Source organism: Rhinopithecus bieti, unplaced genomic scaffold (assembly GCF_001698545.2).
Source record: "Rhinopithecus bieti isolate Rb0 unplaced genomic scaffold, ASM169854v2 scaffold_6513, whole genome shotgun sequence".
Classification (NCBI taxonomy): domain Eukaryota; kingdom Metazoa; phylum Chordata; class Mammalia; order Primates; family Cercopithecidae; genus Rhinopithecus; species Rhinopithecus bieti.
In genome coordinates this window covers 1,204,158-1,222,495 of record NW_016805931.1, presented here as the reverse complement: position 1 = coordinate 1,222,495, position 18,338 = coordinate 1,204,158, and the positions used below count along the sequence as shown (strand labels likewise).

Genomic DNA, 18,338 nt, shown 5'->3' with positions numbered 1-18,338 from the left:
GCTTTTGGGGGACTTAACTTGAGATTCCATTCTTAACCTCATCCCTGTACAAATACAGCATTCAGAATTGGGACACTTTGGGCGTGGCCCAATACCTGCGGTGACAGTGGGAAGGTGTTCACAGGAGGTTCCAGGTGATGGTTGGACACAGAACCACCCAAACAAAGCATCAGGTTCACTCACCAGACCTCATTTTAGCAAACCCCAGAAGGGCCCATCAGGATTACCTGTCAATGCGTCACACTTACCACCCAGTCTGGGACCAGCTCTATCAAGAAATATGGACGAGGGGAAACCACGGCTGGGTCCTGTCAGCCTGCAGGTGCCTTCCTGCCGCTCCACCCACAGTCCAAGTTGACCCCAACCCCATGCCCTCCACCTGGGACCACCCTGCTTCCAAGTAAGTAGCAGTTCCCTGAGTGGCCTCCGCAATGGTCTCCAATTAGATGCTAGCAGGGCATTTGCATTGCAACACTCAGCCAGAGATATTCTATCCAGCTGGCAACAGAGAGGCAGGCTCCCAGGCCAGTGATATGGTTTGGCTGTGTCCCCACCCAAACCTCGTCTTGAATTGTACTCTCATAATTCCCACGTGTTGTGGGAGAGACCAGGTGGGAGATAATTGAATCATGGGGGCAGCTTCCCCATACTGTTCTCGCGGTAATGAGTAAGTCTCACCAGATCTGATGGTGGTGTTTTTTTTGTTTTGTTTTGTTTTGTGTTTTTTGTGATGGAGTTTCACTCTTTACCCAGGCTGGAGTGCAATGGCACGATCTCAGCTCACTGCAACCTCCGCCTCCCAGGTTGAAGTGATTCTCCTGCCTCAGTCTCCTAAGTAGCTGGGATTACAGGCATGCACCACCATGCCCGGCTCATTTTGTGTTTTTAGCAGAGACAGGGTTTCTCCATGTTGGTCAGGTTGGTCTCGAACTCCAGATCTCAGGTGATCTGCCACCTCAGCCTCCCAAAGTGCTGGGATTACGGGCGGGAGCCACGGCCTCTGGTTGATCTGATGGTTTTATACAGGCTTTCCCCTTTCACTTGGTTATCCTTCTCTTCCTGCCTGCTGCCATGTAAGACACGCCTTTTGCCTTCCACCATGATTGCAAAGCTTCCCCAGCCGCGTGGAACTGTGAGTCCAGTAAACCTCTTTCCTTTATTAATTACCCAGTCTCGAGTATGTCTTTATTAGAAGTGTGAGAAGAGACTAAGACAATTAGCTTTGTTATTTTAGAATTTATAAATGTTATCACATTTGTAAACATGCCGTGAGTTAAGTTAGCTTCTCACCTGTTAAATTAGCTTAGCCCTGACTCTGACAAGGGACTCAGCCTAAGGCATTAAGATGCTCTCACAGGGAAGGTGCCCATCTGGAAGCCCTGCAAGTCCACTCTGCTGTCAGCAGCACAGTGACGGGTCACCCATGCTCAGTCATGGGTGGAGTGCAGGCCTCAGGGGTACCGTCCTGAGCTCCTTCACTCAGGGCTCTCCCAAACAAGGAGGTCAGGAGGATTTGAAGGATGATATTCAGGACTCCTGGGGTTTTCATTTTGTTTTCTTTTTTGGAAGATTTTGTGCCGGGCGCAGTGGCTCATGCCTGTAATTTCAGCACTTTGGGAGGCTGAGGCAGCAGGATTGCTTGAGGCCAGGAGTTCAAGACCAGTCTGGTCTGAGTAACAAAGCAAAACCCCATCTCTACAAAAAAACCAAAACAATCAGCTGGGTGTAGTGGCATAATCCCAGCTATGTGGGAGGCTGAAGTGGGAGGATTCCTTGAGCCCAGTAGATGGAGGCTACAGTGAGCCATGATCCCACCACTGCACTCTGACCTGGGCAACAAAGTCAGACCATGATTCTAAGAAAAAAAAGACTTTTAAAAAAAAATTTCTTGTTTTATATTTTTGGTGGGGAAGGGGTACTGAGGGGATAAGGATCTAGAAAAGAGTGACAATTCTGATATATGATGGGAAAACATTGCTTTGGGTTCAAGAGAAGATGCCTTTGGACAGCGCATTCTCCCTTTGGTTAAAGTAAGGTGTTCTCTGGAACCAGCCCCTGAGATGTCATGAAATCGTCAGTTTAGGAGGCTGCTCTCTTACCATCAGGAGGGAAATCAGCATCCTGCATGCCTGTCATTTTTCCTGGAACTCATAGTTTTTCCTGAAGGACAACAAAGTCTGGCTGATAAAACACTTGGGAGGTATTTGACATCCAGAATCCTCAGCATTTGCTGACTCATAGGGAAAACTGCCATTTTGTTTCTAAGTAAATACATATTATTCTTTCAAAAGGCCAACGGAAAGTGTTTTGTGTCTTGTGGCTTGTTTCCTGTGAAGGAACATTTGAAATCAACCCCCTGGGAGATGTATGAGGTGCACATATGCAGTCGTGGTTTTGACTAAACCAGCACCCTAGGCTTTTCACTAACTGGGGTACACCTTCATGGACCCCTGAGCACTGCACAAACTGCAGCACTTGCTAATCCTTCAGAATTCTGAATTCAGATGAAAGTTCATTTGGACCTCACTATTATTGGACTTTCCTTTATTCACCCTTCCAGGGGTCGGCTCTTGAGGTTCTGATGGGCCAAGGCCTCCACTGGCCCAGTCAGCCAAGGCAGCCCCTGGTTCTACCCCCAGAGCCTGCCCCTCCTGTTCTCTCAGGATCCTGTCCCTGCAGAGCAAGGCCTATGGGAATCCAGCTGGGCCAGGGACCTGGCATGTCTAATTCTAGGGGCAGTTAGTGAGCCCCCTGGGCCATGGATCTAGGGCCAGGTTTTCTAGGCCCTAGATCCTTTGGCTCTATAGCTTTGACAACAATAAGATGAGATTTTGATGGGTTTCTGGGCTCAGTTCCCATCAAGCTCCCATTGGGTTCTGATCTCACATAAGACTATGTGGCCACAGTCTTCTATGGGCCAGGAACTCCTAACAGGACAAACCTGGCATCTCAGGAGAAAGTCCCCACACAGAGAGGGAGGCTTTAGTTGGGGCCTTCATGCTGTGCGGCCCAGGCCCTGCAAGCAGAGCAAGTGTGACTGCAGAACTGAGAGACACAACACTGCTGGCTCCGCAGACGGAAGAAGGAGTCGCAAGCCAAGGAATAAAGGCATCGCCTAGGAGCTGGAGGAGGCAAGGAAGACTCTTCCCTATGGCCTCCAGAGAGGAACACAGCCCTGCCAACACCTGGACTGTAGCCCAGTGCGACTTCCAACCTGCACAACTGTGAAATCATCAATTCCTGTTGTTTAAGGCATTGAGCTTATGGAAATGTGTTAGAGCGGCAAGAGGACACAAATCCTTACCTAAGTCTGTGGACTCTTTGAAAGTGAGTCCACACTTACGAGCCAAAAACTTATTTTTATTTTTGAGACAAGTCTCGCTTTGCCCCAAGGATTGGGAGGAGGCACCCACGTGGTACCTTGTTCCAATAGTCATGGGACATCCACTCTTTCAGCAGACCTGCTTTTGCCCTGCCCAGGTCCTCGGGGTGCTTACAGATTCTACACTCTCATGGAACTTCTTGCTTCTGGAGCCATTGTAAACCCTTCTGAAGCTCAGGGTCCCTGAGGGCTTCTGTCTTCTTGTCACTGGGGCTGTGAATATGGACATGGTGCCCCATCCCACCCCCCCCACCTGCCATCAGCATTTCTCTTAGACCTCACTAGCTCTAAAACCAGTATCAAGAGCTCTGCAGGCACCCAGGGGAGAGGGGAATGGTCTACATGTCTCACCAAAAAGAGGTCCTTGTAGGCCCTGCACCCCTTGGAGTCTCCACTCCTCTTGATCTCCCCGATCCCTTGGTCATCTTACTCACCCGAAGTAGAAAAGCACAAGGAAAGTCAAAGGTCTGGGCTCCAACCCCCCTACTTCCCGTGTACAGCCTCAGAGAGCCTCCGCCAAGTCATTTAGCCTCTCTGAGCTCAGCCTTCTCATTTGCCACTGGCCAGAGCTACCTACTCACAATGCATTTGTGAGGCTTACTGGGTACTGTGTGCCATGCCCTGAGCACAGTACCTAGCACTAAATGCCAGTAAATGGTTCTTCATAAGTTTAGTGATGAACAGGGGTCACTGCATGTGAATATCGCCCTGCCCCAGGGCTTCTCCTAGAACCATGATGGATGTCTGGCATATATTTGGATACTTACCAGTCTGTTCTGGTGTCCTTATTCCTTGTTCCAAAATTGTTTGCTCTCAAGGGCTTGCTTTCTACACTTTTTTTTATTTTAATCGGGCAGTCCTTCTAACCAGAATGGGTTCAGAGTGACTCCCTGCTTTCTACACCTCTAGAAAGTTCTAGCAGTGCAATTGTCTCACTACCAAAAAAACAGAAACAAGTTCAGCTGCCTGGAGAAGCTGCCAGATGGGCTGTGGACCCCGTTCCCTTTAAACCACAGCCTCCACTGTGACAAGAGTCTGTGGGAAGCCAGAGGGAGAGGAAGATCCAGGGGGCTCTTTCTTTCTTTAATGGAAGTGACCCAAGTGTGTTTAGAAGCTGAAGGGAGGGAATGGCTAGAGAAAAAGAAATTGAAAGTACAGGAGAGGCCATGGTGGGGTGGGCAGGAGACAGAGAAAACAGCAGGCACCTGCCACTCTGAGGTTTCCTGGAAGCCTGAACAGGAACAAGTCAGGGAGCTCCACAGCTGGTGTAGTCTCAGAGCAGAGAGCTGAGACCTGGAGGAGCTCCAGGAGTGGGAAGGAGTCTGGAATAGGAAGACAACGAGAGCCCAGGTGTGGGCCCTGGATCCTCCACAGGAAATGCAGGCAGGAGTCATTTCCTGCAGCAAAGAGTGTAATGAGCTGCCGAGTCCTGGTCACCTGGAGCCCTTTCCCATAGCCACCAGGCTCCCCGATCTCTCACGTATTTACATTGTGGAGTCTCAGTTTACATAGCTGAGTAGGTAAAACTTTAAGACAGGGTCTTGCTCTGTTGTCTGGGCTGGAGTGCAGTGGCATGATCTTGGCTCACTGCAATCTCTGCCTCCTGGGTTCAAGTGATTCTCCTGCCTCAGCCTCCCAAGTAGCTGAGATTACAGGCGCCCGCCACCACCACGCCTGGCTAATTTTTTTATTTTTTGTAGAGACAGGGTTTTACCATGTTGCCCAGGCTGGTCTCAAACTCCTGACCCCCTGATCCACCCACCTCGGCCTCCCAAAGTGCTGGGATTAAAGGCGTGAGCCACTGCACCTGGCTGAGTAGGTAAAACTTTAATATAGAAGTATAGCATTACATGAAAATAGTATAGAAGTATAGCATTACATGAAAATGGTATTATGGCTTTTTTGTATGGAAGGCCCAAATACAAAAGCATTTTAAAAGCTGTTCCTATTAGCATAACTATGTTTTCATATTCTACTTTATAACAGACTTCTCATGCACATGCATCACAGATTGCATCCGTAGGTGGTCCATGTGTGGAAAAGACCACATACCCAGTCTTCAGAGATGGTTCTCTTGGGGCCACAGACTCAGTCTTCCTAGTTGGAAAACTCTGCATGTCCTTTCTAGTTTGCATATTTTTATTTCTACTTTCAAGTGCAGACCACAGGACACCTTTCTGGCATTTTAGTCCACACTTATATTGAAGTTGGGCAGGAAGAGAGAATTCTATTCCTAAAAATGAAATGCATAGTACATGTATCTCACTTCCCCTGAACAGCCACAAGAGCGTTGCTGACAGCAGGTTTTGCCCTCTTGTGGAGTTCTGCCCCTCCCCTGGCCCTCGCCTCTCCCCAGCCCTTCTCATCAGCACACAGCAAGCGTTTTGGGCAGGACAGCCCTGCATAGAGCTCTATGTCAAGGGCTAGTGTGGCCGGGGGACTCTTCGAGCATAGATTGTAGCTGTTTGTGCTTCAGAGCAAACTCTCTCCTCACTGACTCCAGTGTCCAGAGGGAATGAGGACTGCTGTTATCCTTAGTCATACTCCACTCTTCAGGACCCCCCCCCCGCCACAATAAGAGTGCAAGACACTGACCACACTACATATTTTGATTACAGGTAGGCTTGTCAATAATCAACATTTACATATAAACAATTAACAAAATACACCAGTGTGAAATTTCTTTTTCAAATGCCCTACAAAAACAAGTATTTTAAAAGTCCACCAAGTGGCAAAGTCCACCCTCTGTGCTAAGGGCCTATTGAGTCCCTCTTATTTCTAGCAACTCAGCTGGTCTCTCAATGCCCCCAGGAGCATGGAGGCAGAGAACATTCTGTAATGTCAACTCCGGGACATGGCAACAATAAAATAAAAATGGGAAAAGTTTAGCTTCACGAGGATTAAAGGAACACAAATAACTATAAAGTTTCATTAACTATTCCCGATAAATTGACAAAATCAAGTTCAGAGTGGTAGACAGCTGATTCTCAGTGGAAAAGGACAAAGGATCCGTCAGACATGTCTGGTGATACTGTAAATCAGTATAACCTTTGATGCGACACAGTCATGCAAAATGTGACAACCATAAAATTCTGACCCAGCAATTCCACTTTTGTAAAAACAGCCCCAAAGAGACAGGACAAAGGTGAGAAAAGATAAATGTGTATTGCATTGCACTCTATACTAGGAGGACTTTAAACGAATCCTATCGACCAAGGGATGCCTTAGCAAACCACACCATGCTGGCATGCCATGGGGTTCTTCGTGGACATTCAAAATGCTTTGCTCATGCATGAATTTTTATATATGAAATAACTGAAAGTAAAGGGAGAACATAATGTATTCAGTATGATTTGCAATTAGCTGAAAATGTGTACAGGTGCACACAGATCACGTCGGGAGTTAATTAAGCATGACAAATAATTGCTATTTAAAACTCTTGGGATTATTGTTGTAGAGTTGAATTTAAAACAAATTTTAAATTAGAAAAAAGAGGGGACACCTAGAGGTGAGTCTCACCCACGCGAATGCTGTGTGTGGATCTAGAAGGCAGAAGGTAGTTCAGGCCAGGACTTCTCAGCCTCCGCTGACATTTCTGCCAGATAATTCTTTGTCGTGAGGGCTGGTCTGCGCATTGTAAGATGATTTCCAGCATTGCCGGCCTCTACCCACTAGATGCCAGTAGCACCTTCCCAGTAGTGACAATCAAAAATATCTCCAGGCATCACCAAATGCCTGAGGTTTGGAGGCTGGGGGTCAAAATCACTCCCGTTGAAAAACCACTGGTGTAAGCCACCAACTCTCAACCTTAGCTATGGGAAGGGGACAGGAATTTAGGAGGGCTGGTGGGAAACCAGTAAGTGTGTGTGGGCCCTTCAAAGAAGGCAGTCCCTATTTGGTCAGAAATTCAGAATGACATATCCTGATTTCTTTTTCATCTGCAGCTAATTCAAAGTTGAAACACAGTGGCAGTCTGAGTTTCACGTCTGTGGGTTACGGTAGGCGTCCACCGTACCCCACAAAAAATTGTCCACAAATTTTTTCTGCAAAGGATAAATGTTTTCGGCTTTGTGGGAAAAACTCTGTTGAAACTAAACTCTGCCTTTGTAGGGGCAAGCCGCCACAGGGAATAGGTCAAGGATGGGCATGGCTGTGTTCCCATTATACTTTGTCAACACTAAAATGTGAATTTCATGGAGTCCTCTTGTCACAAAATGTTATTCTTTTTGTTTTCAACCATCTAAACAGGTCATTGTGGCTTTTAGTTCATGAACCTACAAAAACAGGGCCTGGATTTGGCCTGTGGGCCACTGCCCTGGGCGGCAGGGTGCCTGCTGCAGCAGGAGTAACTAGGGGCATGCGTAAAATGGGGACAGAATGAGACTGGGGTGGACTGGCCAGCACAGGCTTTCCTTGCACACAGAGCATCAGCAGAGTGGCCGGAGGGATCCATGCTGGGGGCCTCTCCTTTTTCATCTCTCCCCATCTCCTGCCTCCTCCAGACCCTTGCATGCTGTTTTCACACCGCTGCCTCCCAAGACTCCAGAAGGAACTTGTGGTCTTTTTATTTAAGCCACAGATTGGCTTCTCTGTCATTCTTTAAAAATTTTCTGCTCTTACTGTTAAAGAAAGGCCACTAACCTAGCTGTCTGCGTGGATCCCAGGGACTCAGAAAACTGGTTAACAGGAATTTTATCCATTTTTAATGCCCTTGCTAAAACATAAGTCTTCCTGTTTGTGTCCTCACAATGTCTCTGACAGTAAACAGGGAAAACACAGATGGCCTTCTCCAGTCACAGAGGCAATCGCGGGTGCCCAGAGCTGGGACAACTGGTGACTCAATCCAGGAGAGGAAGAAACCAGTGCTCTGAACTCTGAGGCCCGCATCCTGTGAATCTGCTCAAGAGAGCTAAGTGTGTGGCCCACCAGTGCGTTTTGGGGACTCACAGAAACAGCTCCTCCCATCTAGAGAGAAACAGAGACACCATCTTCCCACCCCTCAAAGGTAATAAAACCATGGAAAATGATCACAGGAGGCTGATGGAAGGGGAGAAAGGAATGAAAAGAAACAAGAAAAAAAATAGGAAGTGTTGAAAGATGAGACGCTCTGGCAGTGGGGAAAACAAAGCAGAAGATAGGGGCAAGAGGAGAGAAAGGAAAGAAGAAATGAAACAGGAAAGCCTGGGTGGGGATTTGCAAATTGTCCAGCAGGAGACGCTTCCCGCTTTGATGATGAAGGAGCAGAGGCCAGAGGGCAACGTACTTATCTCTGGAATCCACTCACAGGAGCCACTGGGAATCCATTTTCTCTCCTATCAAATTCTTAGATTTTAGGTTCAAAAGCTTCATCTACATCCAGGTGTGAGACAGACAAGTTTGTGAAAACTAATTCCAGGCTCTCTTCTCACCCACCTCCCACAGAATTTGAGAAAATTCCCCCAACTACGGGTGGGCAGGAGGGTTGAAAGAACAGCTGTGGGAGTACCTGTGCCCTCCCCCATCCTCGGACCAAGACAGGAGGCAAGGCTAGAATCTCCCCATACGTTCACGAATCCGGAGGTGGGGTGGCCAAAGGCTCCATCTGGAACTCTGGGGACAGTGGGCTCACAGAAGAGCCCACACCGCAGAAGGGGTGGAGAACAGGGAGAGCAGACATCAGGGGCGGCGTGAGAATAGGATGCATCCCTTTTGTTTGGTCCCTTCCTACACCTGGACCTGAGTGCAGGACAAAGGGTCGGGGCATTGCCCTAGAGTCCTGTTCCCCAGTGGCCTGCCTAGGGCCTCCCTCATTCCTTGCTGTGTCAGAAGTCAGTGTTCTGTAAACCAGGAGTACCGAGTCCTGGGTGGGGTGGTTGGGGGATGGCTGCAGCCGCTGGAGATGTTAATGAGGATGGAGCTTTGAGAGAGCAGTCACACCTTCCTGTACCCACAGCAACGAGGCAGCAATTGGCTAAGGTGGATGGCAGGTGACCCAACAGGGACCGGAGGGACCATAGTAAATACACGAGGCCAGAGTCAAAACCGCAGCCGGACAAATACATGACCCAGAGGACTCCACTGAGTGACCGACTGCCCGACAGATGCTGCACCATTGAACATCTTCGGCACTCAGAGCCAGTCCCAGGCAGGACAGAGGAGGGCAAAACCCCAAATGTGACTGAGTCACAAACCCAAGGCAACTCCAAAATCATCACACTGGGCTGAGGTTACTTTGAAGTTTCAGGTCTCAGGCTAGCAATTAGTTTTAGGAAAGTAAAGTGATGTTTTGCACACCTGAGTGGGTGGCTTGCAAAGTTGACGCCTGCAATCCTAGTACTGATTCCTCACACTCGCCTAGAAAAAATACCATCAGCCTTCCTGGCTGGCAAGTGATGGGTTCACTACACCTTGGACCACTCACTCATTGTCTCGCCTGCCCTGATCTCACCAGGCTCCTAGTGACCTCCCACAAAGGTCAAGGGAGTCACAGCTGACTCTGTCACTGTAGTTACAGGAGGAGCCCAGTAGCATCTCAGTGCTGAAGCCAGCAATCCACACTTCCATGAAAGGCTCCACTAAATAGTCACAAGCTCTGTGCTTAGCTAGAGCAAAGGAGAAGAAGTCCTCCTGTTGGGGTTGCAAAGTTGCTAAGCATTGCATATTCCCAGGCCCTGCCCTGCTGCTTCTGGGAAGAGGCCTTTTAAGGATATGTTCAGTAAGCATTCCTGTGCTCTGAGCCAGTATGAGGGGCCAGCGTCCCCTCATACTGACAACCACTGCAATGTCAGGTGCCTTTCTGCTCCCAGGCTGGGTGCTGAATAGAAGGGCAGCGGCAGCTGGGAAGTGGCCCCTGGAGACTGGGCAGAGCTGTGCCCGGCAGCGTGCATTCCCCAGGGCCCTCCCCATTCCTTGATTTTTTAGTCAATGCACTGTAAATTGGGGGTGAGGATTCTCAGGTGTGGTGTTGCTACAGACACTTGAGATCTAAGAGGATGTGAGGAGCCTCAGGCACCCCCTTAGGAAGGTCCACTCCACCTGCAGCCCCAACTGTGGGGAGAGATGAAGGCTTTAGGGCTACCTCGTAGGGGAAGCTCAGAGCCCAAACCACCCAAGAGCCAACAAAACAACTGTCCTCTGGCAGCAGGGAAAGGCCTTCTGGAGCTCTGAGGCGTAGCCCCAGCAAAGGCTGGCACCATGACCCAATTCCTAGGAGGCCAGGTATGTCCACCTTGGGGGTCCTTTGGGCTCAGAACCTGGGCCCTTCCTCCAAAGCCAATCTGTCAGGAGGCACAGCTTCTGTGAGAGCTTGGTATCTGAGCAAAAGAAAAGAGATTGCTGTTCCTTTCCAAAACTTGGGCTTATCACCATCCCTTCTTCCTAGCACAAGGTCACACCTGTGCCGACCAAGTTCAACTGGCAGCTCAAGGGCAGGGGAGACTTTAACCCAGGCAGGATGTGGCGGGGCCAAGCAAGCGCTGCATGCTGAGTCTTGACATCTTCTCTGGCAAAGGCCATCCACACTGAGGCCCTGAGGGTCTCATGCTACGGTCGCATTTAGACTTCTCCTTTGGTGTGCTCTGGAAGTTTTTGAGACACAAGAAATTCCCTGGTTGTCACTGAATTTTTCAAATACGGATTTGGGGCCGCTGCCTCCCACACATGGTCTGGTGCTAGACTTTCTAGACTTCGACCAGAAATGAGAAGCTGCTCTTCGGCTTCCGGGCAGGTCCCTTCTGGCATCCTCGAACGTAGGTATTGGGATTTTCTGGGAGGAATCTCAGGTGAAACTGGGAGCTCCTCAAAACTTTTCCCCAGGGGACAGTCAGGCCTGAAGGGGTGGGTCACGTACTCATTCTTTTCCCCTCCTAAATTGTTTTCCTGACCCGTTCTGGCTTCATCTGTGAACACTTCTTGCAGAACATTCCCAAAGTTCACCACCAACTTGTCAATAACCAACTTGTCACTGGGGGTGGAACATGGTTTTAAGATCCTGTCTTCTGTGTTCACAGAGTCATCAGACTCCTTCAGGTTTAGCTTATCCTAGAAAAGAAAAAGGGACATCCCAAGTAGTCATTTAGAAGTCACACATAACATAGCCAAAAACTTGTAGGCTTGGGACAGCAAATGCCCACCTCCGGAACAGCCCCCACCTTCCTCCCAGGCCCAGAAGTGGTGGCCAACCCTCTCCACATGCCCTTCCACAGAACTTGGAAGGAGTGGCACATTTCCTGAGAAACAGTGCCCTGAATTCAAACAATGTTTTAAATATATTTATATATATGTATATAATTTTTTTTTTATTTGAGATAGGGTCTCACTCCCGTTGCCCAGGCTGGAGTGCAGTAGCATGATCACCACTCACTGCAGCCTCAACTTCCCAGCCTTGGGTAATTCTCCCCCATCAGCCTCCTGAGTTGCTGGGGCTACAGATGCACACCACCACACCTGGCTAATTTTTTAATTTTTTGTAGAGATGGGGTTTCGTCGTCTTGCTCAGGCTGGTCTTGAACTCCTGAGCTCAAGTTATCTGCTGCCTTGGCCTCCCAAAATGTTGGGATTATAGGCATGAGCCGCCGCACCCGGCCAATTCAAACAATTTATTCTGCTAGAGTGTGCAAGGCTATTTTCCACATAATCCCATGCTCACAAAACCCCAGTTAAGATGGAAGCACCAAAATTAGAACTCTTAGGTATGGAAAAACCACATCATAGAGACAGACTTGTTCAACCTCTCCAGAATATCAGAGGTGGCCTCATGGCAGGGACAGTGACTCTGTCATTTGTATCCCAAGGGCCTAGCCCAGTGCCTGGCATGTAGTGAGTGATTAGTAAGTGCTGACTCTAGAGGCCCAACCTGCAGATTATTCAAAAAGCACATTAGTTATCAGAGAGCACTGCCTATGAATCCATTTACTCTCTAAATGACATTAAATAAGCAGGAAAGTAAATGGTGTAAGTCCAGTATACTGGACTGATAAGAGGAAGAAATAGAAAGACAGCCCATTATAACAAAATGCCCATGCTCAAAAAAGACTTCTGAGTTGGAACAAGGACTAATATTTAAAATTTGTGCATCAAGGAAAACCTGGAAACAGCCTTTCAGTAGTAAGGATTTAAAGGTTATATTTGATTGGGCTTGTTTCTACGTAAGCAAGAAATTAAACCTTAAAATTTCCCTAACAGTTTTCCACTTAAAAATTTATGAAAATGGAGGGTTTCTAGTTAAGGAATACTCACTAGAAAACCCCAGTGCCAGTTACATAAAGCCAAAGCCTGACTCTGATGTCCCCAACCTGAGAAAAACAACATGAGGTAGCCTCAGACTGCCATGCCCATCAACATTCCTTGGTGATATTTAGGCAGTCTTTAGATTAATGTGCTCTTGGCTGCTTTGTAAATGGTTTCAAATCCTATAGCCAGGACTCCTCTCTCTCTAGCCCATCGGGTCAGGAAGGATAGGGCCAGTGTCTTTATTCTGCAGCATCCTTTATGGGACCAGTTCCACCTGGGAACACACTGGGTCCTCATGAGCCTGGTGAAACCCTTTCCTCTTGTCAAAGCATGAGGTCAAAGTCGTTCCAGGAAGGCTGATTCCATCTTCCCTGCCTGCCATTCCCTAAGACTTTTCAACTCGAGTTCTCTTGATGTGTACCTCGAAAAAATCTCAGCCTAGGACTCTTCCCCATCTCCATCCACCTTGTCTACCTCCCATGACGATGATTTCCTTAATAAAAACAGAAGAGTTTACCTTGAAATCATCTCCACGCCATGTGGCTATACTACTTTCAGCAGGGTTGGGAACACTGGGCCAACACAGGTGAGTCAATTTGCTAATGAGAGAGAAGATTTTAAGATGGGAGGTGAATCCAAGAAGCATTAGCACCATATGGCTGAGTCAAAAGAGTGAGGCTGTGCTAAAGGGAATTGTAAGTTTCCCTCCTAAATAAGGGGGCATGTCTGCCTGATAGAATCTGGGAAAGTGGAGTTGTTTTGCGGTGTGTGCTGGGGAGTGACATTGCAAGTTCTCTGTGGGATGTGATCAAAGGAGACTCCCCATACAAAGCTTATCTTCCCCTCTCTCCCATCCGGGCATCTCCATGCCTGTCCCAATGCTGTAAATTGCACCATCACAGAGTCATTCCTTTGAAGCTTATCCTCTGGGAAGGACAAGTTTATAAGGTTTTACAAACTTTATAAGCTACCTACACTTTCCTGCAATGGTTCTTGAAGTGTGGTCCCAAGCAGCAGCAGCAGCATCACCTGGGAACTTGTTAGAAATGCAAATTTGGGGGCTTTACCCTAGAACCACTGAATCAGAAACTCTGGGGATGAGGCCTGATTCTGATGCATGCTAAGATCAAAATGATTACCTAAGTGTATAATGTACAAGAATCTATGCTGGTGGCTTGGTTACCACCTACAGTTGGTAACTGAGGTTGATATTAGCTTAACTAAGTGCAGCTGCTTGACACAGATGACTCACAGCTGTCTAATTCGGAGAGCCAGTTCAACCAGGGAAGGACCATTAGGGTGCCATAAAGCTCACTGCAGAGAGAAAGTGTAAGACCCTGAAGACGTGCTTTCTTCCCCACAGTGGCCAGGGCAAGCAGGGCAAAGGCTCCTGGACCCAGAGCCTCACTGCACTGCAAGCAAGCAACAAGCTTGCACCTGCAGACGACTGGCCAGCACTCCAGCACCATGGAGACACTGCTCCCTGTTCTGCCTGAGACAGAAGCTTGCAAGAAGGCCTCCTGCTGCAGCCAGGGGCCCCGCTAGACACTGAGAGAAAGGGCCTGCTCTCCAACTCCAGTCTCAGATGGCAAATGGAGCAGACAGAGTCTGTGGGGCAGCTGGCACTCTCCTGGCCTCAAAAAGGCCTAGACCTGGGCATGGAGCTCTGGGAAACGAAAGTGCTTTTGCTTGGTAAGAATTCTGATGAGCCACTGAGCGTGGCCTTTAATAACCTCCATAAATATGCACCAAGTTAATAAATGAATGAACACCCCTTAATGGTAGAGTGCCCTCTCCTATGAAGCACCTATGATGACTTCAACCCCTTTTTGTCCCTGATTTTTAAGGCACCCACTGTTGTCTGCAGACTCACTTGGGTTTTTTGAGACCATATGCCACCGTCAGGATAATGAGAATAAGAAGGCCTCCACCAATCAGAGAAGTTATAAGGATAATCTCAAAAACACCTTTGAAAAGAAAGAACAAAAGTCAGTAGTGAGTTCCTCACCTCCTTTACAAAATCAGTGATTAACTTTTCTTCTAGTAGCTTCAGCAACACAATTTCGTATTAGTTTTCTTTCAATTAAATTCCATTTCTTTCCACTAAAAAACCCCCAGGTCAGGAGTTTGAGACCAGCCTGGTCAACATGGTGAAACCTCGTCTGTACTAAAGATACAAAAATTAGCTGGGTGTGGTCGCATGCACCTGTAATCCCAGCTACTCAGGAGGCTGAGGCAGGAGAATCGCTTGAACCTGGGAGGTGGAGGTTGCAGTGAGCCGAGATTGTGCCATTGCACTCTAGCCTGGGTGACAGGGCTAAACTTCATCTCAAAACAAAACAAAACAAAACACAGAATTTTGTGGCTCCCCATCTAGGCGTCTTCTCCTGGCAGCATTCATTCCAACAGCATTCATTCAGTGAATATTTATTGAGCACTTACTTTTTAATTTCTATATATATTTTTTGAGATGGGTCTTGCTCTGTCGCCCAGGCTGGAGTGCACTGGCATGATCATAGCTCACTGTAGCCTCAAACTCCTGGACTCAAGCAACCTCCTGCCTCAGCCTCCGAAATACCTAGGACTTGCAGGTGCAAGCCATCAATCATGCCCAGCTAATTTTTAGTTTTTTTTTTTTTAGAAGGAGTCTCACTGTGTCACCCAGGCTGGAGTGCAGTGGTACATCTTGGCTCACTGCAACCTCCGCCTCCTGGGTTCAAGTGATTCTCCTGCCCCAGCCTCCCTGGTAGCTTGGATTACAGGCACCTGCCACCAAGCCCGGCTAATTTTTGTATTTTAGGTAGAGACTGGGTTTCACCATGTTGGCCAGGCTGGTCTTGAACTCCTGGCCTTGAGTGATCCTCCTGCCTTGGCCTCCCAAAGTGCTGGAGTTACAGGCATGAGCCACTGCATCCAGACAGCAATTTTAGCTAAGGTGTCCAAGGAAGGAGTAAAATTCAAGCTGATCTTAATAGTGAGAAGGATCCAGCCATGTAAAACCATGGAGAAAAGCATTCCAGGCAGAATAAACAGTGGATGCAAAAGCTTTGAAGCAGGAACAAGGTAAGGAAGATAAATCGAGGCAGAAAGCAGTAGGAAAAATGAGGTCAGTAAGGGACAGATGATGAAAGACCTTGAAAGTTATAGGAAGGAGTTTGGATTTTCTTTAAAATATAATAAAAGTCACTGGGGTCTTTTAAGCAGAGAATTCAGGGTTTGAAACTCTGGCTGCTGTGTGGAAAATGGATTACAGATTATCAAAAACGGAAGCAGGGTGATTTATAATCTATAGACCAGGGTAGGAAACTTCTAGGTTCCAGGGCTGGATCTTGCTTTCATTTAACCCTTGGAGAAAACTCCTCGAGCTGACGAAATTTGTGCCCAGTGTTGCAGAACTTCAATATAGCTTTAAAACATTTTAAACAGCATATCAAAAAGAGTTCCTAGAAGGCAATGTTAGTCCATCAAAACAGAATATGTTTTCTCTGTAAAAAAAAATGTCATACTCACATTTTCCAGAGTCATAAAGCAATTTTGTTCTTGAAGAATGTGATGCAAAAGAGGCTTTTGAGAATATTTCAAGCAATTTTAGCTTGCCTCAGTTATTGCAAAACTTGGCAGTGTCCCTTCACTTTTGATCTAAAAGTTGTTCATTCTTTAAGACAGTTTTAGTGCGTACTTAAAAATCAAATCTCTGTCACTCAAGGACTTAGCAAAATTAACATATTTCTGTTTCTCCCATTCTCCTTCCTACTTTCTGCTTCATGTCCCTCCTCATTCCATCTGCCTCCCTCTCAAATATCTCCCTTAACCAGCCATCATATGAAGCTACATTTTATTTTACATTATTTGTTGTCTCTAGTAAATTTTTCCTGCTATTTTTTTAAAGTAAAAGCAGGTAAGTTAAATATATCATATGCCTTTTTGCTCAAAAAAAGCCTCCACAAATGATGAGGTTAAGCCCCTTCCTATGGGTCAGTGGTCCTGTGTTAACCAAGGTTTTCCCTTGAAGGCCCTGTTGTACAGTGAAACGGTTTGGCTGTGTCCCCACCCAAATCTCATCTTGAATTATAGCTCCCACAATTCCCACATGTTGTGGGAGGGACCCAGTGGGAGATAACTGAATCATGGGGGCAATTCCCCCCATACCATTCTCATGAAACTGAATAAATCTCATGAGATCTGATGGCTTTATAGGGGGAAAACACTTTCACTTGGTCCTTATTCTCTCTTGTCTGCCACCATGTAAGATGTACATTTCGCCTTCCACCATGATTGTGAGGCTTCCCCAGCCACGTGGAACCATGAGTCCATTAAACCTCTTTTTCTTTATAAATTACCCAGTCTTGGTATGTTTTTATCAGCAGCATGAAAACAGACTAATACATACTGTAACCTATGACATGCAGAAACTGGTGACTGTGAACGGGGAGACAGCCTTGAGACGGGAGCTGGTTTGGTGCTAAGACTGAAGTTGGCATTAATTTGATACCTCCTCCTCCAGATGATTTGTGGCTGCCCAAGAGGAATGACCAAAATGACCAGCATTTCCAAATTCAGCTCTCAACCCGCTTGCTCTCTCCCTCCCATCTCCTTACCTATATGCTTTCCAGGAAGGTTGGTGAGCCAGAGAGCAGGGTGGCTCTTTTCACCTAGGCACTGCCCTTTCATTTGACTTCCTCCAGCCTTTGGCAGATGTCATTTCTCTCTGATATAAGGTAAACGTGAGGGAGAGGTACTTAAGGCCTGAAGGAGATACTCACTGAATGACAATGTCTTGAAATTTATGCTGGTCCCGTTGGTTCCCCCAGCACTGGTGCTGGCCATGACCTGAACTGTGTAAGAGGTCTTTCGTTTCAGGGACTCCAGGCCATACTGCAAGATGCTGGAGTTGACTGTCTTGGCTAAAGCAAAAATACAGAGATCAAACACCACAGTCAAACCAGACTGAAAATTGTGTCCCAGTAGCACCAAAATAAGAGCATTGGAACCTGTGCTTCCAAGCTCAGCTGTCTCATATTCTGACCCCTATTCATGTCCTGCTTAAATATCAAGATGGACCAAGGATCTCAATATAAGAGCTAGAACTATAAAAACTCTTAGTAGACAGCATAGGATAAATCTTCACAACCTTGAATTTCACAATGGTTTCTTAGATATGATGCCAAAAGCACAAGCAGCAAAAGAAAAAAATAGGTTAAGCTGGATTTCACTAAAATTCAAAGTTTTTGTGCATCAAAAGATAATATCGAGAATGAAAAGACAACCCATAGAACGGGAGAAAATATTTACAAATCATATATCTGATAAATAACTTATATCTAAAATATATAAAGAACTCTTATAAACTCAATAGCGAAAAGACAACCCAATTTAAACATAAGAAAAAAGATTAAAAAGACACTTCTCCAAAGAAGATATACAAATGGGCTGGCTGGGTGCAGTGGCTCACGCCTGTGATCCCAGCACTTTGGGAAGCCGGAGCGGGCAGATCACCCGAGGTCGGGAGTTCGAGACCAGCCTGACCAACATGGGGAAACCCCGTCTCCACTAAAAATACAAAATTAGCTGGATGTGGTGGTGCATGCCTGCAATCCCAGCTACTTGGGAGGCTGAGGCAGGAGAATTGCTTGAACCTGGGAGGCGGAGGCTGCGGTGAGTCAAGATCGTGCCATTGCACTCCTGTCTGTGCAACAAGAGCAAAACTCCATCTCAAAAAAAAAAAAAAAAAAAAAAAAAAAAAAAA

At 47.1% G+C, this 18,338-nt stretch overlaps 1 protein-coding gene across 1 annotated transcript in view; it reads right to left on the bottom strand.

Annotated features, from left to right (window-relative positions):
* Positions 1 to 5,219: 5,219 nt before the first annotated feature.
* The window catches only part of IL31RA (interleukin 31 receptor A), a 79,553-nt gene continuing 66,434 nt past the window's right edge, over positions 5,220 to 18,338 (bottom strand). Inside the window, exons 12-15 of the mRNA XM_017874208.1 lie at positions 17,356 to 17,496; positions 14,466 to 14,559; positions 13,110 to 13,191; positions 5,220 to 11,401 (exon numbers count right to left, since the gene is read on the bottom strand). Of these exons, the coding sequence (XP_017729697.1) occupies positions 10,916 to 11,401; positions 13,110 to 13,191; positions 14,466 to 14,559; positions 17,356 to 17,496 (803 nt within the window). The 3' untranslated portion in view covers positions 5,220 to 10,915. The remainder of the gene's footprint in view (positions 11,402 to 13,109; positions 13,192 to 14,465; positions 14,560 to 17,355; positions 17,497 to 18,338) is intronic.